Genomic DNA, 22139 nt, shown 5'->3' with positions numbered 1-22139 from the left:
AGCTAACCTTGACTATCCATTCTTAGCTCCTTTTGATAGAAATTTCCAACTGGTCTCAATTTTATTTTTTCTTAACTTCTGTGAAAACACCAATCTTTTTGCAGTCCAATATTCCCCTTGGAATTGTTGTAGCATAAATATCTTAAGCTGAAAAAACTATTTTTTTTTTCTGAGACAGAGTCTCACTCTGTCACCCAGGCTAGAGTACAGTGGCGCAATCTCAGCTCACTGCAGCCTCTGCCTTCCGAGTTCAAGCAATTCTCCTGCCTCAGCCTCCCACGTAGCTGAAAAAACAATTTTGAACACCCACTGTGTGCCTGGTTGTGCAGAACTAAACACAATATAGTCTGCCCTTAAGGAGCTTAGTGATAGAGAATAAGAGAGGAATTGAGAAGGAATACAATGAGTAAATAAATAATAGTACTAAAGGCAGAACATGAAAAGTACATTACAGAAGCATAAATACAGTGTTTGCAGGCTCGGAGTTCATAGCTCAGTTGAGAATATCCTCAGGGTCTCAAGCAGCCCATCTATATAGAACATAAGATTATTTTAAAACCATGAAGAACCACCTGTAAGGTAGGGTGACCTGAAAAGTTAAGTGGCATCGATCTGTAAGCATTATAGAGACAACTCACTTATCTAGCTATTTTATCCAACTGAGAAGGCTTTATTGCTTTACTACCATGTCAGGTGCCTGGCAAAGCAACCCAGCTTTCTGACTTCTTAACTGCCGTTAGTCTCAACTGTCTGGCTACTACTTTCTTGATAGTGGTTCACTCCAGAACTAACTCTTTGTCCTTGTTCCTATGTTGGACCTGCTGCATTTGCATTTAAAACATTTTTTTTAAATGTTTTTAAGAGGGCCTCACTATGGTGCCCAGGCTAGCCTCTGAATTCCTGGGCTCAAGTGGTCCTCCTGCTTCAGCCTCTCAAGTAGCTGGGACTACAGATATGTGCCATAGTGTCCAGTTTCTACTGAATCTTAATCCTATTCAGCACCAATCAGGGGTCTTCTGGTCCTAACCTCTGAGCCATTTAATCAAGTAGCAGTTTATCTCAGCAAACTCCTTTACCAAAGAGCTTCTTATCCCAACCAACCTACAGTCTAAATATTTAACCTCATGCCAATCAGCTACATCCTTGCTATACCAAGCCTGAAGCTTAGAGTAAAACCAGAATCATGAACACTTTAATGGAGCAAGCACAACTTGAATTGACTTGTAACTATATTCTTTCAGAACTGAAGCTATTATGCTATATCATAGTTTATTTTGATCAAGTATAACCTTTAGTTTGTGCTGTTCCCTTATTGATGATTTCTAAGCCCACATTTTCTTTTTTTCTTTCTGTTTTTGTTTGTTTTTTGAGAAGGAGTCTTATTCTGTTGCCCAGGCTGGAATGCAGTGGCTGATCTCAGCTAACTGCAGCCTCCACCTCTTGGGTTCAAACAATTCTCCTGCCTCAGCCTCCAGAGTAGCTGGGATTACAAGCATCAGGCGCACGCCACCACACCTGGCTAATTTTTGTATTTTTAGTAGAGATGGGTTTTTGCCATGTTGGCCAGGCTAGTCTCGAACTTCTGACCTCAGTGATCCACCCACCTCGACCTCCCAAAGTGCTGGAATTACAGGCACGAGCCACCGAGCCCAGCCAGTAATCTCATTTTTTAAAGTCAGGCTGGGCGCGGTGGCTCGTGCTTGTAACCCCAGCACTTTGGGAGGCCGAGGCGGGCAGATCATGAGGTCAGGAGTTCGAGACCAGCCTGGCCAACACAGTGAAACCTCATCTCTACTAAAAATACAAAAAATTAGCTGGGCGTGGTGGTGGGCACCTGTAGTCACAGCTACCTGGGAGGCTGAGACAGGAGAATCGCTTGAACCCAGGAGGCAGAGGTTGCAGTGAGTGAGATCACACCACTGCACTCCAGCCTGGGCGACGCAGCTAGACTCCATCTCAAAAAAAAAAAAGTCAAACAAAATATAAACTATTTATCATAGGAATCTCAAAAGCCTAGACTAGATGGGGTATATAGCAGCTCCAAAACTCACCCCACTCCTTAGTTTATGAACAAGCCTCTGCTTGTTTAGAATATACACTTATTCCAACTCCTGACATCCACCACAGAAAGATTGCCTTGTAATTGCAGATATTGTCATATATAGTCCATATGATGAAACCTGAAAGAGTATTTTATTAATTCAGCTTTCAGGCAGATCCCAAAAAACCCATTGGGGGACACATTCTGGCTCATGCTTCAACAACAAGAATAAGCTTGCGAAAGGGAAGAGGAGAGCTCAGAATTGCCAAGATTTATGACAGGTAAATTTTTTTTATTGTGTGTGTGTGTGTGTGTGTGTGTGTGTGTGTGTGTGTGTGTGTAGAGACGGGGTTTTGCCATGTTGCCCGAGCTGGTCTCAAACTCCTAGGCTCAAGCGATCCTCCCACCTTGGGCTCCCAAAGTGCTGGGACTATAGGTGTGAGCCACCACAAGGCTGTAATTATTACTGCCAGATGCTGTGTGTTTGAATTTCTTTCTAAAAAATTATTCAATTTATTGGGAAGTCCCTACTGTTACTAGGTACTAGGGATTGAGGGATTCTATTGACACATAGACTTGGTCCCTGACCTTTCAAAACATACACCTAGATAATGAAATCATCAATTCCAATTAAATTGTGTTAAATACAAGGTAAGTATCAAGTATGGGAACATATCCTCCTTTCTTTTTGCCAGGTTAACTCTATTTGTTTTTCAGGTTTCAGTTTAAACATCACTTTCTCAGGGAACCTTTCCCTAACCCTTACAGTCTAGGCTACTCAGTATATTATACCCTATATTCTTTCTCAGCACTTTACATGTTTAATTAAGAATTACAGATTTTGGCCGGGCACAGTGGCTCACACCTGTAATCCTAGCACTTTTGGGAGGCCGAGGTGGGCGGATCACCTGAGGCCAGGAGTTTGAGACTAGCCGAGATCGCGCCACTGCACTCCAGCCCGGGCGACAGAGCGAGACTCCGTCTCAAAAAAAAAAAAACAAAAACAAAAAACAAAAAAGAATTGGATAACCTGGGAGGATGTGCTAGACAACCTATGTTTCCATGGAACGTACTCAGTAATCTTTTAATTTATTTCAAAGTATTTTACAGTTTGCTTCTACATTAGTCTAGTCATGAGAAAGGTGCATACCCCTATAGAATCAGATAAACCTCTAAGGGGCTGCTATACAATGCCTGACACTATACTAAAAGAACATCCAGTTGGCCAGGCGCAGTGGCTCACGCCTGTAATCCCAGCACTTTGGGAGGCCGAGGCAGGCGGATCACCTGAGGTCAGGAGTTCAAGACCAGCCTGGCCAACATGGTGAAACCCCGTCTCTACTAAAAATACAAAAATTAGCCGGGCGTGGTGGCAGGCACCTGTAATCCCAGCTACTCAGGAGGCTGAGGCAGGAGAATGGCTTGAACCCAGGAGGCAGAGGTTGCAGTGAGACGAGATCTCACCATTGCCTGGGGGACAAGAGCGAGACTTCGCCAAAAAAAAAAAATTAAAATAAATAAATGAAAGAACATCCAGTTATCCTTTCACCTGTTTCCAAGTTTGGAGTAATTTTTCTTGACATTCAGAACTTTATATATAGAAGTTGCTCAATAAATGTTTGTGAGGGTTAATAATACTTGTGGGTAAGTTCTGTAGGCCACATTTGGTTGTACCAACTCTGAGATGTCTCTGGAGATTCAGACTGATGGGCACATAATGCCTGTGACATGAATATAGTATTTATAGAAATAGAGCTTTTTATAAACTTCTGTTCCCTTGTATTCTGTTAGTCCTGAGATGCCTGAAAATGAAGCCACCTTCGCAATAACTGCTGGAGGAATTGGGGATGCCAAGGAGTAGGTGGTGAATTGATGCAAATTGCTTCTTAGTGCTTATTAGGAGCTGAAGAAATGAAAAAGCAGTCTCCAATTTCACATCTTGAAATAGAGGTTTTTTCCCACATGTTACTAAAGAAAAGTCAGCAAAAGAGATTTAAATCTTATATTTATCTTAAAAGTCCCTGATTCACGATAACTATACATTGTATGTAAATTCAGGGATATGTATATGTATGTTTGTGTGTGTGTGTGTGTGTGTGTGTGTGTGTATACCTGACATACATAGTAGACATATATACCTTGAAATTCTCTCACTCTGTGTATGTATATATACCTATGGAAAACTAGTTGTTGGGAAAGGAGTATGTGATTCCCTCCCTTTCACTTTTCAAAGTGTGCCACTAAACAGAAAGTCTAAGAGTTCAGAAATGTCCCATTCTCCTAAGGACTTTCCCTTCACCATTTTTCTAGGGTACAGTGCCACTGACTTACAGAGCTAGATGTTTTTCCACAAGAGGATTTAAGGGAGGAATGTTTATAGGACACACACACAAAACTCTTTCTATTTATAATATCAAACTGCATATTCACCTTTATAGCAACAGAAAACAGACATTAAATTAAGCCAAATTTTAAATCATTTGACTTTGACAAGCAGAAATTACTTTTAAAAAATGTATTTATGGCTGGGCGTGGTAGCTCACACCTGTAATCCCAGCACTTTGGGAGGCCGAGGCAGGTGGATCACTTGAGGTCAGGAGTTCAAGACTAGCCTGGCCAACATGGAGAAACCCCATCTCTACTAAAAATACAAACATTAGCCAAGCGCAGTGGCATGTGCCTGTAATCCCAGCTACTCTGGAGGCTGAGGCAGGAGAATTGCTTGAACCCAGGAGGCAGAGATTGCGGTGAGCCAAGATGGCACCACTGCACTCCAGCCTAGGTGACAGAGTGAGACTCCGTCTCAAAAAAAAAAAAAAAACTTTTTTAAAATGTTAAAATTAATTTAAATGTAAAATTTCTGAATACTAATCTTAGAAATGTGTAAAAGATATTATTTTGATTGTTAAACAAATAAAATCCTGTTTTCAAAATGCACGTATGGTGAAAATATGTAAAAATTAATATACTAATGACAAAATACAATGAAGAGCTTTATAGACTTCAATCTTTATAGACTTTAATGTTACATCAACTTACATGAAAATTCCAGGGCTGGGCGTGGTGGCTCACACCTATAATCCCAGCTCTTTGGGAGGCCAAGGCGAGTGAATTGCTTGAGCCCAGGAGTTTGAAGACCAGCCTGGGCAATATGGCAAAACCCCATCTCTACAAAAATACAAAAAAATTAGCCAGGCGTGCTGGTGTGTGCCTGAGGTCCCAGCTACTCAGGAAGCTGAAGTGGGAGGATTGCTGGAGCCCAGGAGGTGGAGGTTGCATTGAGCCAAGATAGAGCTACTGCACTCCAGCCTGGGTCACAGAGTGAGACCCTGTCTCAAAAAAAAAAAAAAAAAAAAGAAGGAAAGAGAAGAAAATTCAAGTATTCGAAGTACCATTTGTTACAAAAGGTATTTGATTATTCATGAAATTATTCACTCACTAATTATTATTAATGCTAAGCGCTAAAGAATAAACAAGGAAAATGTGGTTCCTACACATAAAGCATGTGTACACTAGTTAAGAGAAAAGACTAATATTTAGGAAAACAAGACAGCAAATGATTATATAATTAATTCATAAGCAGTGTAATCTTGGATTGACCCTTAAAGAAAAAGTAAAATTCTGCTGGGTGCGGTAGCTCACACCAGTAATCCCAGCACTTTGAGAGGCCAAGGTGGGTGGATCACTTGAGGTCAGGAATTCGAGACCAGCCTGGCCAACACAGTGAAACCCCATCTCTACTAAAAATATGAAATTAGCTGGGCGCGATGACGCACATCTGTAATCCCAGCTACTCAGGAGGCTGAGGCAGGAAAATCTCATGAACCCAGGAGGCGGAGGTTGCGGTGAGCTGAGATCATGCCACTGCACTCCAGCCTGGGCGACAGAGCGAGACTCCGTCTCAAAAACAAGTAAAATTCCGAAAATGGGAGGGGAAAGGTTAAGCTGAGAGACTGCAAAGGTATAGGAGCTGGGATATGGAAAGAAAACAGAGACTAACTCGGCAAGTAGAAATTGTTCACAATGCAGGATACTGGGAAATAGGAGCTTTTTTCTTCCTTTTACCTTTTGAAAACCACAGAAGCTGCTTCCCTGAATAAGCAGAAATAAAGTCATCTAGGAGCAGATTTTCTGCATTCTGCAAAATCACTTAAATGGCTTATTTTCGTATGCAAATATAAAGGCACCCTTTTGTCCTAGGGAAAGGAAGGCTTTGTTACTTGATTCATTGTGTATATTTTAAATTTTCTGTGTATTATGCTGTTTTAACTTTTTTGTTTTGTTTTGTTTTGTTTTTTGTTTTGAGACAGAGTTTCACTCTTGTTGCCCAGGCTGGAGTGCAATGGCGCAATCTCAGCTCACTGAAACCTCCTCCTCCTGGGTTCAAGCTATTCTCCTGCCTCAGCCTCCCGAGTAGCTAGAATTACAGGCGCCCACCACAATGCTCGCTAATTTTTTGTATTTTCAGTAGAGATGGGGTTTCACCATGTTAGCCAGGCTGGTCTCGAACTCCTGACCTCAGGTGATCCACCTGCCTCAGCCTCCCAAAATGCTAGGATTACAAGCGTGAACCACCACGCCTGGCCTGTTTTAACATCTTGAAAAATCATTCTAGCTGGGGAGAGACTGCCCCTATCAGGGATAGCCAATTCTTAGAGATAGCAAAGGCACTAGTGAAGAGCAAGCCTTTGATGGGCAAACTAACTAATCTACAGCCATCCTAGCTCTATCTGGCCCTTACACTCCAGAAGAGACTATTCCTTTCCCTTAATCATCCCAGGCCCTGCTACCAGGCAACTAGGGGCCACCCATCTAATTTAGAGCCTATTGAAATTTCAGCCTGGGCAACATGGTGAAACCTGGTCTCAAAAAACAAACAAAAGTTAGCCAGGTGTGGTGGCATGTCTGTAGTCCCAGCTACTCAGAGGCTGAGATGGGAGAATCACTTAAGCCCAGGAAGTTGAGGCTGCAATGAGCCGTGATGGCACCACTGTACTCCAGCCTGGGTGACAGTGAGACCCTGTCTCAAAAAAGAAAAATAAAGAAAAAGAAAAAGATTATTCAACTGGCCACTCCTCAACTGTTTAACCTGCCCTGCCTCAGAAACGTCAATAAAGGCCATGGCCCAAGCTCTCCCCCATCCCAGTGTTCTGCCTCCTGACTACCCCCACATTCCCCAGTGATCTCTGCATGGCATGTGGTGACCCCCTCTTTAGGACCTGAGTATAATAAACTTTCTTCTACAAGCCTCTCCTATCTTTCCTCCTGTGGCCACATCTGACTATCCTATAAATGTACAATTTAAATAGCTTTGACAACATCCTTGATAAAAACTGAGCATCTCCTAGAGATTCCCTGGTATGAGGAGCCCTGGAGAGGGGGTGGACCAATTTGCATAGCAGCCCAGAGTCTTTTAGTAGGGACAGAAATAAAACTCTCAAGACTTGAAATTCAGAGAATTTTTCTGGGTTAAGCAGAGTACCCTTGACAAAGGACAATTTACCAAGAAGTGGGCATTTGGGTTGGAAAACAGGGCCCAAAACAAAGGCCTAGAGTTCAGTGGAGAAGCTGGTTTCGATATGGCATCTGGCTAAGGCTGGAAATCTCTCTGGGTCCAGCCACTCTTACATGTCCTGCTTTGGAGAACAGTGGCTGAGTGTTAGAATGTGAACTAAAAAGCTGTAACTTGGGGCCCAACTTTGGGACAGAACTGCAGATTATGCAGGTATCTGGGCCAGCAGGAAAATCACCAGTGCCCACTGAGCTTTTCTAGGCCGGGGTTCAATTTGTTTCCTGTGAGCAAAGGACCATGGCTTTCCAGTCCTCCACTCTCCATTTGAGTGTAGACATAGGTCTGGTCTATTTCTGGCTTATATAGGGGAGAGGAGCACTCAAAAAAGAGGGTTTATTGGTTAGGACTCTTTTGGTTGCAAGCCACAGAAACATACTGTTACCAGAAAAGGGTCCTAATCCAGACCCGAGAGAGTTCTTGGACCTCACCCAAGAAAGAATTTGGGGCGAGTCCATAGAGTAAAGCAAAAACAAGTTTGTTTGTTTATTTATTGATTTATTTTTGAGATGGAGTCTTCCTCTGCTACCCAGGCTGGGGTGCAGTGGCGCAATCTTGGCTCACTGCAACCTCCACTCCCAGGTTCAAACGATTCTCCTACCTCAGCCTCCCAAGTAGCTGAGATTACAGGCACCCGCCACTACACCCGGCTAATTTTTGTATTTTTAGTAGAGACGAGGTTTCACCATATTGGCCAGGATGGTCTCGAAATCCTAACCTCAGGTGATCCACCCACCTCAGCCTCCCAAAGTGCTGGGATTACAGGCATGAGCCACCGTGCCCTGCTACTTTCTTTTTCCCTTTTTTCTGTTTTTTTTTTTTTTTTTTTGAGAGGGATTTCATTCTTGTTGCCCAGGCTGGAGTGCAATGGTGCAATCTCTGCTCATTGCAACCTCCGCCTCCTGAGTTCAAGTAATTCTGCTTCAGCCTCCCAAGTAGCTGGGGTTACAGGCATGCCTAACCTCGCCCGGCTAATTTTTTGTATTTTTAGTAGAGATGGAGGTTTCACCATGTTGGTCAGGCTGGTCTTGAACTCCTGACCTCAGGTGATCCACCTGCCTCGGCCTCCCAAAGTGCTGCGATTACAGGCATGAGCCACTGCACCTGGCCCCGGCTACTTTCTTAATAAACTTGCCTTCAGGCTAGGCACAGTGGCTCACGCCTGTAATCCCAACACTTTGGGAGGCTGAGGTGGGCAGATCACGAGGTCAGGAGTTCGAGACCAGCCTGACCAACAAGGTGAAACCCCATCTCTACTAAAAATACAATAATTAGCCGGGCATGGTGGCTGGCACCTGTAGTCCCAGCTACTCGGGAGGCTGAGGCAACAGAATCTGTCTCAAAAAAAAAAAGAATAAAAAATGGCTATTCCATAGGCAGAGCAGCAGCATGGGCTGCTTGACTGAGTATACTTACGGTTACTTCTTGAGTATGTGCTAAACAAGGGGCAGATTATTCGTGAATTTTCCAGGAAAGGAGTGGGCAATTCCCGGAACTGATGGTTCCTCTCCTTTTAGACCATACAGGATAACTTCCTGACGTCATGGCATTTGTAAACTGTCATGGCGCTGGTGGGAGTGTCTAGCATGCTAATGCACTATAATTAGTGTATAATGAGCAATGAGGACAACCAGAGGTCACTTTCATTGCCACCTTGGTTTTGGTGGGTTTAGGGCAGCTTATTTACCTATCCTGTTTTATCAGCAAGGTCTTTGTGACCTGTATCTTTGTGACCTCCTGTCTCATCCTGTGATTAAGAATGCCTGGTGGCTCACACCTGTAATCCCAGCATTTTGGGAGGCTGAGGTGGGCAGATCACGAGGTCAGGAGATCTAGATGATCCTGGCCAACATGGTGAAACCCGTCTCTACTAAAAATACAAAAATTAGCTGGGCGTCATGTTGCATGCCTGTAGTCCCAGCTACTCCAGAGGCTGAGGCAGAAGAATCGCTTGAACCCGGGAGGCGGAGGTTGCAGTGAGCAGAGATCACGCCACTGCACTCCAGCCTGCAACTCCATCTCACAAAAAAAAAAAAAAAAAGAATACCTAACCTCCTGGGAATGCAGGCCAGTAGGTCTCAGCCTTATTTTACCCAGCCACTATTCAAGATGGAATCCCTCTGGTTTGAACACCTCTAACAATGCTAGCAAATGCAAGACAAGGAATTCAGTGGCTCACGAAACTGAAAAATCCAGAGGAAGAGCTGACTTCAGCCACAGGTGAAGTCAAGGTGTCGAACAGCAGCCTCAGGACTCGATCTTGCTGCCTCCATCTCCTGCTGTGCTGATTTCTGTGCTGCTATTGTTTTCAAACAGGCCTTCCCCACACAGTAGCCAAGTTACTGCTTCTAACTTTGGTGGGATGCATCAAGTTAGAAAACTCACTAGGAACATGCCTTTTTCCTCATAGATTATTCATTCTGGGCCAGGCGCAGTGGCCCGCGCCTATAATCCCAGCACTTTGAGAGGCCGAGGAGGGTGGATCACCTGAGGTCAGGAGTTCAAGGCCAGCCTGGCCAACATGGCGAAACCCCAACAAAAAAATTAGTCGGGTTTGGTGGTGCGCACCTGTAATCCCAGCTACTCAGGAGGCTGAGGCAAGAAAATCGCTTGAACCGGATGGTCGGAGGTTGCAGTGAGCCGAGATGGTGCCACTGCACTCCAGCCTGGGCAACAAGAGTGAAACTCCATCTCAGAAAAAAGAAAAGAAAAAAGAAAGAGAGAGAGAAAGAGAAAGAGATTAGATACAAGGGATATCTTTCATCATGGTGAGGAGAAGGATTGGGCCTTAGACACCAAGCTGTGGCCAGTCAGGACTCCTTCAACTGACCCTGGCTTGTTAGGGCAAATGTTTCACATTTTTTGGTTGCACAGTTTGCATTTCTCCATCATAATAACACTTGTTTTCTTTCAAAGAGTCACCTCTCCCCAATTCAGGTAGTGCATCCTGAGACATTGAATATGAAGTGACAGTCACAAGGATGACAGCAGGGGTTAGAGGCTGCTCACACCTGCAGTGACAGCAGGGGGAGCAGGGGCAGCAGGGCCTAGCAGCAGTGGCAGGGGCCTGACCAGGCTGTTCCTGCTGCTAGACTGGGGTTTCCGGCTCCTAGACTGCTGAGTGGCTTAGACTCCCATCCATGCCCAGGCTGTTTCTGCAGTCTTCTGCTAATTCAATGAACCCTAATGTCCTCTTTTTTTTTTTTTTTTTTTTTTTTTTTTGAGACAGACTCTAGCTCTGTCACCCAGCCTGGAGTGCAGTGGTGTGATCTTGGCTCACTGCAACCTCCACCTCCTGGGTTCAAGTGATTCTCCTGTCTCAGCCTCCCGAGTAGCTGGGATTACAGGTGTGCACAACCCCACCCAGCTAATTTTTGTATTTTTAATAGAGATGGGGTTTTGCCATGTTGGCTAGGCTGGTCTTGAACTCCTGACCTCAGGTGATCCACCCGCCTTGGCCTCCCAAAGCACTGGGATTACAGGCATGAGTCACCACGCTCAGCCCCTAATGTCCTTCTAATAAGTTTCCCTTTGCCTTAGCCAGTTAGATTCTATCACTTGCCATCTAGAACTCCAACCAAGATAACAACAGAGTGCCTCTCAAGTGCCGCCTTCAGGGACTGGAGAAAGGGAAGCCAGGAGGGGCTTGCTTAACACTGGGGTGGGACAGCTCTCATTATTCATGCTCTTCACGTGCTTTCCTACGCCAGGCTTCAATATTTTGAGAGGGAAGTTGTTAAAGGGATAACTTAGATTTTACTTGACTGAATATAAGGGAAAACCCCCAAAATAAGTGTCCCAAACAAAATACAGGTTTATTTTTCTCTCATAGAAAAGAAATCTAAAGCTAGGCAGTCCAGAGATGCTACTACGGTGGGTCTACTTTGTCATCAGGCCCGCAGGCCTCTACCTTTCTGCTTGACCATCTTAATTTTTGACTTCCGTCTTCAAGATCAACTCATTGCCTAAGTTGGCAGCTGGAGCTCTAGTCAGAGAAACCAAGTTGAGAGAAGAAAGATAAAAGGCAGTCTGGGTGCAGTGGCTCACACCTGTAATCCCAGCACTTAGGGAGGCTGAGGCAGGTGGATCACTTTAGGACAGGAGTTCGAGACCAGCCTGGCCAACCTGGTGAAATCTCATCTCTACTAAAAATACAAAAATTATCCGGGTGTGGTGGCGTGCGCCTGTACTCCCAGTTACTCAGGAGGTTGAGGCGGGTGAATCGCTTGAACCCGGGAGGCAGAGGTTGCAGTGAGCCAAGATTGTGCCACTGCACTCCAGCCTGGGTGACAGAGTTAGACCCTGTCTCAAAGAAAGAAAGAAAGATAAAAGGCAGAAGGGCAAAAAGAAAAAAAAAGAAGGAAAAGCTCTGTCTAGCTGAGTCAGCTCCTGTAAAGCAGCCCTACCATACAACACTTGTGCTTATATCTCATTGGCCATACCCATGCACAAAAGAGGTAGGAAAATACAGACTTTTGTTCCAGACATCGATATGCCCAGCTAAAATTTGGAGTTCTGTTATTAAGGAGGAAAAGGAGCCAGGCATGGTGATGAGCACCTGTAGACCTAGGTACTCAGCAGCTGAGGCGGGAGGATCGCTTGAGCCCAGGAGTTCAAGATGGCAGTGAGCTGTGATCGTGTCACTGCACTCCAGCCTAGGTGACAGAACAAGACCCTGTCTTCTCTCTCTCGCTCAATTTTTTTTTCCAGAGGTTACAGGGTCTCTCTCTGTCACCCAGGCTGGAGTGCAGTGGGGCAAGCATAGCTCACTGCAGCCTCAACCACCTGGGCTCAAGTGACGCTCCCACCTCAGCCTTCCACGTATATGGAAAGTATCTGGAACCACATACACACACCACCACACCCAGCTAATTTTTTTATTATTTGTAGAGCTGAGATTTCACTATGTTACCTAGGCTGATCTTGAACTCCTGGGCTCAAGGGATCCTCCCACCTCGGCCTCCCAAAGTGCTGGGATTACAGGTGTGAGCCACAGCGCCAGCCTCCTGACTCTTAATTGAAAAGGGAGAAAGGGAGAATGGTTGTTGGATAAGCAATTAGCATTCTTTACAACAAAATCTTTTACTTCCTCATTAATGATAAACTTATTGAATGCCTATTGTATACTATGCAAGGTGTTTCAGATTTTCTGTTTGTTTGTTTTACAGATGGGGTCTCAGTCTGTCACCCAGGCTGGAGTGCAGTGGCACAATCATAGCTCAATGCAACCTCAAATGCCTGGGCTCAAGCGACCCTCTCGCCTCAGCCTCCCAAGTAGCTGGGACTATAGGCACATGCCACCATGCCTGACTTGTTTCAGATTTTGTACTTGTATTAGAAGAGCTGGTTGAGGAGTGTATCAGTTAGAATGCTTTCAGCTACAAGTAACACAAAGCTCAAAAAAGTAGATTAAACAATGAGGAAGCATGTCATTTCAAATAAGAAGTCCAGAAGTCAACCAGCTCCACAGTTGGCTAATACAGTGACTCTATAATGTCATCAAGGGCCCAGGTTCTTTCCTTCTCTCCACTTTCCCCACCTTCGGTGTGCTGGTTCTGTTCTCCAAAAGTTCCCTTCATGGTTAAAAAACAACTACAGCAGTTTCATTTTCATATCCTAAGATGAAAACATGAAGAAAAAGATAAGGGATTTTGCGGGGAGGAAGGAAATAGCTCACTCACGCAGCTACATTCAGCTAGTAGGCTGGCTGAAGGGTCTGGGATGGCCTCACTTGTATATCTGGGGTCTTGGCAGGGATGGTTGTAAGTATGAGACTTCTCTCTCCACATTGTCTCTTGTCATTCAGCGCTCTAGAGGAAACTTCTCTTTTTTCTGTCTTTTTAGACACAGAGTCTTGCTCTGTCGCTCAGGTTGGAGTGCAATGGTGCCATCTTGGGTCACTGCAACCTCCGCCTCCTGGGTTCAAGCCATTCTCCTGCCTCAGCCTCTCGAGTAGCTGTGATTACAGGCACCCACCATCACACCTGGCTAATTTTTTGTATTTTTAGTAGAGACGGGGTTTCACCATGTTGGCCAGGCTGATCTCGAGTTCCTGACCTCAAGTGATCTGCCCACCTCAGCCCGCAAAGTGCTGAGATTACAGGCATCAGCCACTGTGCCCAGCCTGTAAATACCATTTTTAAGACTATGTAGGCTGGGTGCTGTGGATCACGCCTGTAATCCCAGCACTTTGGGAGGCCGAGGGCGGGTGGATCGCCTGAGGTCAGGAGTTCGAGACCAGTCTGGCCAACATGGCGAAACCCCGTCTCTACTAAAAAAAATAAAAATTAGCCGGGCATTGTGGCACGTGCCTGTAACCCCAGCTACTTGGGAGGCTGAGGCAGGAGAAGTGCTTGAACCCAGAGGCAGAGGTTGTAGTGAGCCAAGATCGCGCCATTGCACTCCAGCCTGGGTGACAGAGCAAGACTCTGTCTCAAAAGAAAAAAAAAAGACTATGTCAGTCTGAAGGCAAGCAGAGGGAGAGGGGTAGCAACCTGGGCAGGCTAGTTGGGTTTTTCCCAAGAGGCCTCATATGGTGGTGAATGTTGCATGCCTCAGGATCATGCCTTCTTGCCTGAGTCTTCAATATGTTTAGTGCCTCAGTATTGATTAATTTCTAGAGAGATGCCTCAGTCTGACTAAGCTCGAACAAGCTGCCAAGGAAAATATACCAGAAGGTGAGTGACGATGAAGAATAGAATGTAATATCATGCAGACCAGATGTGAAAATGGACTTGAATGATGTTCTGCAGTGGGCACGTCTATGAAAAAGTCCAAGGAAGCCGAGAGGCTGAAGAGACTGACAAATCCAGTTTCTCAGAAAGAAACATTTAACAGGGACTTACAAACAGAAGCCATGTCTGTGTCTCAAGTGGCGGCGAGACAGGATGGTGGATCCCACTCAATGACTATCCCAGACCCAGGGCTTACATATCAAAGAGAAAAGGTATACATGATTCAGAAGGGATGTGAAGGACAACTAAAGTACAGTAACATCGAAATTGTTTTGAACCAGATTTATGGTAAGTACCTGCTCTCATACAAAGAACAATAGATAAACTGGAAATCTTAGAGGCCGTCCCAGAACAGAAGTTAATCAGCAGTCAACATGGCTGATTAGCATCCAAGATGGAGTTTCTTTAGCCTCCACAATGAACAACCTATTGCCTCAAGGAGCAGTTCATTTGAGGATAAAGTTGCTTGTGAAGAAAGTTCCTTAATGAACGTGGAATCATAATAAGGCTGCTTGGGCTGAGCACAGTGGCTCATGCCTGTAATCCCAGCACTTTGGGAGGCTGAGGCAGGAGGATCACTTGAGCCCAGGAGGTAGATACCAGCCTGGGCAACATAGTGAGTCCCCAAATCTACAAAAATAAAAAAAGTATAGTGGCTTGCACCTGTAGTCCCTGCTACTTAGGAGGCTGAAGTGGGAAGATCAATTGAGCCCAGGAGTTCCAGGCTGCAGTGAGCGGTGATTGTGCCACTGCACTCCAGCCTGGGCAAGAGAGCAAGACCCTGTCTCAAAAAAAAAAAAAAAAAAAAAAGAAAAAGAAAAGAAAAGAATAAGGCTGCTTGGCTATAAACCTTGAATTACTAAGAGGCTCTGATGACCCGCTACATTAACTATCATTCACTCATTCCTATGTATATTTTAAATGTATTATGAATAATTTAAGATAAAAAGGTATTTTTAAAAAGAAGGGACCACAGCTCATGCCTATAATACCAACACTTCGGGAAACCGTGGCAGGAAGATCACTTGAGGCCTGGAGTTCAAGACCAGCCTAGGCAACACAGTGAAATCTTGTCTCTACAAAAATTTAAAAATTAGCCATACAACTGTACTTTAGTTGTCCTTCACATCCCTTCTGAATCATGTATACCTTTTCCCGGTGATATGTAAGCCCTGGGTCTGGAGTAGTCATCGAGTGGGATCCACCATCCTGTCTCGCTGCCACTTGAGACACTTGAGTCCGAGGCGGGCGGATCACGAGGTCAGGAGATGGAGGCCATCCTGGCTAACACGGTGAAACCCCGTCTCTACTAAAAATACAAAAAAAAATTAGCCGGGTGCGGTGGTGGGTGCCTGTAATCCCAGCTACTTGGGAGGCTGAGGCAGGAGAATGGCATGAACCCGGAAGGCAGAGGTTGCAATGAGCCGAGATCGCGCCACTGCACTCCAGCCTGGATGACAGAGTGAGACTCCGTCTCGAAAAAACAAAAAAAAGACAGTCCCTGGGACATGGAGTTGCAGGAATAATCACCTGAATAACCAATTACAATTGGGTTAAGTCTACAAAGCAAAAGCATTGGCAGTTCTGAGATCCCCGGCTGAGAGAGCTGCCTAGTCTGGGGGTTAGCCTGACCCAGGTTTAGGGATGGTACAAAGGCCTGCCAGGCACCAGGGACATTCACATTGTCTTGACAAGGCACCCTCTACCCTGGGTATCTCGGATGGTTGCACTGCCAACCTCCCCTCCACCGTACTTCAACAATTCCCTTCCTCCAAGGGATTTCACCCCTCTTTGGCAGAGAGCAAAAAGCCTGTCCTGAACACTACCATCCCAACTCAATTCACAAGTACTGCCAAGGGAGTCAACTTCCTCATTTTCCAATCTTAGAAATGGTCTTTGCAGTGATTCCAACAGGTAAAGAAAGCAAAGGCAAAACCACATGGATCTGCTCACACTGACTTATTTACTCTGAGCAGTAGCCAGTTGGGGAGGGGGCAACAGCCTGCAGAACCCCCATAACTTCTCAAACATACATGCTTGTAATTACATATTTATACAAAAGCAAAAGTCCTTCCTTTTGACTCCACCCAGTACCAATCTGAACCACCCTCAGATCAGGTAGGGTGTGTGTGTGTGTGTGTGTGGGTGTGTGCGCGTGTGCGTGCGTGCGTGCGTGTGTAGGCTTGGTGGTGTATTTATTTGGCACAGTCCTTCCTGGAGATGACTCTAATGCTAGTTACTTTTCCTCCAAATATGTGCACACTATATTTTGCCTCTATTATCAAAACTATGTAAATACCTGCACATTTTTCATTGTATCTTAGAGACACCAGTTGGTGTTTAACTGACCTATTGCTGTTTTCACTTTGTCCTTATTTCTGATTTTTGATGCCAGCCTGTTTTTCTTCACATTATTAAGTCTATGAGTCTATGTACTTATTTATTTATTTATTTTTGAGATGGAGTCTTGCTCTGTCGCCAGACTGGAGTGCAGTGGCACGATCTTGGCTCACTGCAACCTCTGCCGCCTGGATTCAAGCAATTCTCCTGCCTCAGCCTCCCAAGTAGCTGGGACTACAGGCCGCACGCCACCACACCCAGCTAATTTTTGTATTTTTAGTAGAGATAGTGTTTCACCATGTTGGCCAGGATGGTCTCTATCTCTTGACCTCGTGATCTGCGCACCTTGGCCTCCCAAAGTGCTGGGATTAGAGGCCTGAGCCACCACGCCCGGCAAGTCTATGTACTTCTAAAGTACAATAGACTGTAACATAATTACATACGTTGTGGTCAGTTCACCTTACTATTTTATTTCTCAGCAGGATGCTGCCAGATTTCCTCTTTGACTCTCTCTCAGCTCCACGTCTGATCAACAACCCTGTATCTATCTGGGGAACACAAAGGAATCTATTTTTAAAAAGATGAAACTACTCTTAACTCCTGTTCAGAGGCCAGGCACAGTAGCTCATGGCTGTAATCTTTGCACTTCGGGAGGCTGAGACAGGAGGCTTGCTTGAGACTAAAAGTTCAAGGCCAATCTGGCCAACATAAAGAGACCCTATCTCTAAAAAAAGAAAAAAAAAAAAGTGGGCCGGGCACGGTGGCTCATGCCTGTAATCCCAGCACTTTAGGAGGCTGAGACAGGGGCATCACCTGAGCTCAGGCGTTCAACACCAGACTGGGCAACACGGTGAAACCTGATCTCTACTACAACTACAAAAAAATTAGCCGGGCATAGCAGTGTGTGCCTGTAGTCCCAGCTACTCAGGAGGCTGAGGCAGGAGAATCGCTTGAACCTGGGAGGGGGAGGTTGCAGTGAGCTGAGATCATGCCACTGCACTCCAGCCTGGGCAACAGAGTGAGACTCCGGCTCAAAAAAAAATTTTTTTTGGCTGGCCCAGGTGGCTTATGCCTGTAATCCCAGCAATTTCGGAGGCCGAGGCAGGCGGATCACCTGAGGTCAGGAGTTCAAGACCGGCCTGGCCAAGATAGTGAAACCCCGTCTCTTCTAAAAATACAAAAAAATTAGCTGGGCGTGATGGCGCATGCCTGTAGCTACTCAGGAGGCTGAGGCAGGAGAATCGCTTGAATTGGGGAGGTGGAGGTTGTAGCGCAACCTCCGAGATTGCGTCACTGCACCCAGCCTGGGTGACAGAGTGAGACTTTGTCTCTAAAAATAAAAATAAAACTCCTGTTCAGCTACTATGAAATTTGGTCTGCAGTTTGACATATACCTATTCCCTCCCCTCCAGCCTAAGAGGGCTGAATTTCCTATTTGTGTTTGTCAAAAGCCAAACAAGAATCCCAATTATCTGTTCTTCTGGAAAGATGAAAGAACTGTTTGTGTCCACGTCAAAGACAAGGGCCTGCAGCAATTCAGGAGACAGTCAGGGCCTCCCAAGCACCAGCAGGCATAGCCACACGGTCCTGTCAGGTCTGATCTTTAACGCTTGAGCCCCAACAAGAATGAGTCAATGCTGAGACGGGGCCATGCAGGTGACAGAGCGGATGGTCTCTGGCCAAAGTGACCCAGTAGTTCTTTTGGGTCAGTTTTACGGCTTCTCCAGAACTGAAAAGCTGCCACTGAAGTGGCCTTGGTCCATTAGTCTTCGGTGAGTCCAAGCCTGTGATACAGTCTTTAAATTCATTTATATCTAACAGGCCAAAGAACCTTCACCTACTAGGATCCCCATGAGTTAGAAGGCTGCTAGAGTACATAACAATTTTTTCTGTTACTAAAAAAAGGTTTTCTTCAGCCAGGCACGATGGCTCATGCCTGTCATCCCAGCACTTTGGGAGGCCGAGGAGGGTGGATCACAAGGTCAGGAGTTCAAGACCAGCCTGGCCAAGATGGTGAAACCCCGTCTCTACTAAAAATACAAAAAAATTAGCCGGGCGTGGTGGCAGGCGCCTGTAATCCCAGCTACTCGGGAAGCAGAGGCAGAGAACTGCTTGAACCCGGGAGGCAGAGGATGCAGTGAACTGAGATCATGCCACTGCACTTTAGCCTGGGTGACAGAGCCAGACTCCATCTCAAAAAAAAAAAAATTCTTTTTCTAATTAGAAAGGTCCATTTGCTGAAGCAAAGGGCAGGGTGGATGTATCATCCTGTGCATTCCAAAAGATAAATGTGAAGCATTTGTGTGTGGGGTGTAGTATTTGTCACATATTGTCAATTATAAGCCCCCCTTCTGATTTAGATCTTTAAGATGCATTAACAAGGGGCCAGGTGCGGTGGCTCACGCCTGTAATCCCAGCACTTTGCGGGGCAGAGACAGGTGGATCACAAGGTCAGGAGTTTGAGACCAGCCTGGCCAACATGGTGAAACCCTGTCTCTAAAAAAAATATAAAAATTAGCTGTGTGCAGTGGTGCGTGCCTGTAGTCCCAGCTACTTGGGAGGCTGAGGCAGAAGAATGGCTAGAACCCGGGAAGTGGAGGTTGCAGTGAACCAAGATCACACCGCTGCACTCCAACCTGGGTGACAGAGTTAGACTCCATCTTAAATAAATAAATAAACAAACAAATAAATGCGTTAACACTTAATCTCTAGATCTGTGAGTCATTCTATTTTATTTATTTATTTATTTTTGAGATGGAGTTTCGCTCTTGTCGCCCACGCTGGAGTGCAATGGTGCGGTCTCAGCTCACTGCAACCTCCGTCTCCTGGGTTCAAGCGACTCTCCTACCTCAGCCTCCTGAGTAGCTGGGATTACAGGCACATGTCACCATGCCTGGCTACTTTTCTTGTATTTTTAGTAGAGACGGGGTTTCATCATGTTAGCCAGACTATTTCTATTAGGCCCGGCCTATGTATATTATTATTACACCGTAATATACAATGAAGGCCAGATGCGGTGGCCATGTAATCCTAGCACTTTGGGAGGCCAAGGTGGGTGGATCACTTGAGGTCAGGAGTTCGAAACCAGCCTGGCCAATAATGGCAAAAGCCAGTCTCTACTAAAAAATATAAAAATTAGCGTCATGTCGCATGCGTGTAAGCCCAGCCGCTCAGAAGGCTGAGGCAGGAGAATTGCTTGAACCCAGGAGGCAGAAGTTGCAGTGAACCGAGATGGCGCCATTGCACTCCAGCCTGGGCGACAGAGTGAGACTCTGTCTCTAAAAAAAACAAAAAAAAAAGCTACATAGGCCTCTCACAATTTGCCCACAAAGAAATTCCTTGTGGGCCTCCAAGATCTTTACACTAAAACAGTTCTGTTGAATTTCACCCTGACAATGTACATTGATGGTTTACCATCACAAGCACAGGACAAAGGACAAAACTAAAAAGTCATCTCTCTGCTCGCCTGAAACAAACACATAGCTGACTGCTGCCTCTGCTCTATGATTATTTTATCTTATGTGAAAATGCAGATTAACTGAGCGTGAGCAGAAAGCATCAGTGAAGACTATCAAAGACCCAGAAGAGGACACGGACACATGGAGCAGGGGAACAACACATACTGGGGCCTGTTGGGGGTCAGCGGAGGGAGAGCATCGGGAAGAATAGCTAATGGATGCTGGGCCTAATACCTAGGCAAGGGGTTGATCTGTGCAACAAACCACCATGACACACGTTTTCTTGTGTAACAAACTTGTATATCCTGAACATGTACCCCAGAACTTAAAATAAAAGTTGATGACAAAGGCCAGGCAAGGTGGGTCACGCCTGTAATCCCAGCACTTTGGGAGGCCGAAGCAGGCAGATCACCTGAAGTCAGGAGTTCCAGACCAGCCTGGCCAACATGGTGAAACCCTGTCTCTACTAAAAATGCAAAAATTAGCCAGGCGTGGTGGCGTATGCCTGTAATCCCAACTACTCAGGAAGCTGAGGCAGGAGAATCGCTTGAAACCAGGAGGCGGAGGTTGCAGTGAGCCAACTGCACTCCAGTCTGGGCGACAGAGCGAGACTCTGTCTCAAAAAACAAAAGCCGTTGAGATGTCAGTTGGCCCGGAAACACAAAGGGACAGTCACAGACTCACTGGACAAGGGTATGGCGTGGTCGAATGGCTAAAAGGTCAGGCACTGTGCCAGGTAGGCACTGGGTCACGGTGGTGAACAAATAAGTTCCTGCACTCGCAGATTTTGCACTCTAGGAGGGAGACAAAAAGTGTTTATGTCAAGCAGTTACTAATTCAAATGAAAGCAAAGAAAAATGGAAAAGAGAGAATGCATGTGTACTTGTGAAGGAGGAGAGTATGCAGGTTATGCAGTGTTGCATTGGGTTCTGGGGAGGCCTCCCTGATTGAGTGACATGTGAGCACAGACCTAAACTGAGGTATCTAGCCTTGCTGACATAGAGTAAAGAGCAAGTGCAAAGGCCCTGAGGCCGAGTGTGGCTAGAGTAGAACAAGGAGGAAAGACAGAAGAGGGCTGCATCCTCAAGGGCTTGTAGGCCACTGTAAGGCCTTTGTCTTTTTCTTTCAAGTGGAAACCTCTGGAAAATTTTAAGTAAAGTGACATAATAAAAGGACCCCTATGACTGCAGTGTGAAAAATAAATTCAGAGTGAGCAAGGACAGGAGCAGGCAGATTAAAAAGAGGCGAGCGCAGTCATCCAGGCAAGAGATGATGAGGATTGGGGCAGGTTAACAGTGTAAATAAAAGAACATGACCCAGGCCGGTGCGGTGGCTCACGCCTGTAATCCCAGCACTTTGGCAGGTCGACGCGGGTGGATCACGAGGTCAGGAGTTCAAGACCAGCCTGGCCAAGATGGTGAAACCCCAGCTAAACTACAAATATTAGCCAAGTGCAAGGGCAAGCACCTGTGATCCCAGCTACACGGGAGGCTGAGGCAGGAGAATTGCCTGAACCCGGGCGGCAGAGGTTGCAGTGAGCCGAGATTGTGCCACTGCACTCCAGCCAAAAAAAAAGAATATGACCCAGGCGAGTCTCAATCACTTTAAGAGGTTCATTTGCCAATGTTAAGAACGTACTTGGGGAAAAAGAACACATAACCACAGAAAAATCAGTGGTTCATGTTTTTTTTCTTTTTGAAGCTCCTTTTCTTATGCTATGTTCCCAAAAATTTGGGAAACAAACACTCAGTACCCACACTGAGGGGCCAAATCTCCCCGCTTCTACCCATCTGTTGAATTGAGACGTTAGATGGGCCCGTCTCGAGGGCCCTAACAGCTCAACAGTTGTGTGACGCCATTTGGCCAAGCTTGCGGGGCTTCAAAATGCAGTTTGAGACGACAGGAAGCAGGTAAGGAGAGGGAAGCCAGTCTGGAAGGAATTGAGCGGAGAACGTGGGCTAGCCTGGTTAAACACTTGTCCTTAGCCTTCGCCCTTT

At 45.7% G+C, this 22139-nt stretch overlaps 1 protein-coding gene across 18 annotated transcripts in view; it reads left to right on the top strand.

Moving 5' to 3' along the window:
• DMC1 (DNA meiotic recombinase 1) overlaps positions 1-20489 on the top strand; it is a 67333-nt gene extending 46844 nt beyond the window's left edge. For 8 of the 18 annotated variants that reach the window (XM_055374645.2, XM_019017941.4, XM_019017943.4 and 5 more), the window contains 2 exons: positions 2206-2322; positions 3833-4978. In XM_055374645.2, coding sequence (XP_055230620.1) covers positions 2206-2322; positions 3833-3902 — 187 coding nt within the window. In that variant the 3' untranslated portion in view covers positions 3903-4978. Of the gene's footprint in view, positions 1-2205; positions 2323-3832; positions 4979-6351; positions 7439-14230; positions 14432-20217 lie in introns of those variants that run through there. The other 10 variants (XM_063704988.1, XM_055374647.2, XM_055374640.2 and 7 more) reach the window with 7 other exon arrangements.
• The last annotated feature ends 1650 nt before the right edge of the window (positions 20490-22139 follow it).

This window comes from Gorilla gorilla, chromosome 23 (assembly GCF_029281585.2).
Source record: "Gorilla gorilla gorilla isolate KB3781 chromosome 23, NHGRI_mGorGor1-v2.1_pri, whole genome shotgun sequence".
Taxonomy (NCBI): Eukaryota; Metazoa; Chordata; class Mammalia; order Primates; family Hominidae; genus Gorilla; species Gorilla gorilla.
The sequence above is the reverse complement of the archived record's forward strand: the minus strand, read 5'-3'. Positions and strand labels throughout refer to the sequence as shown.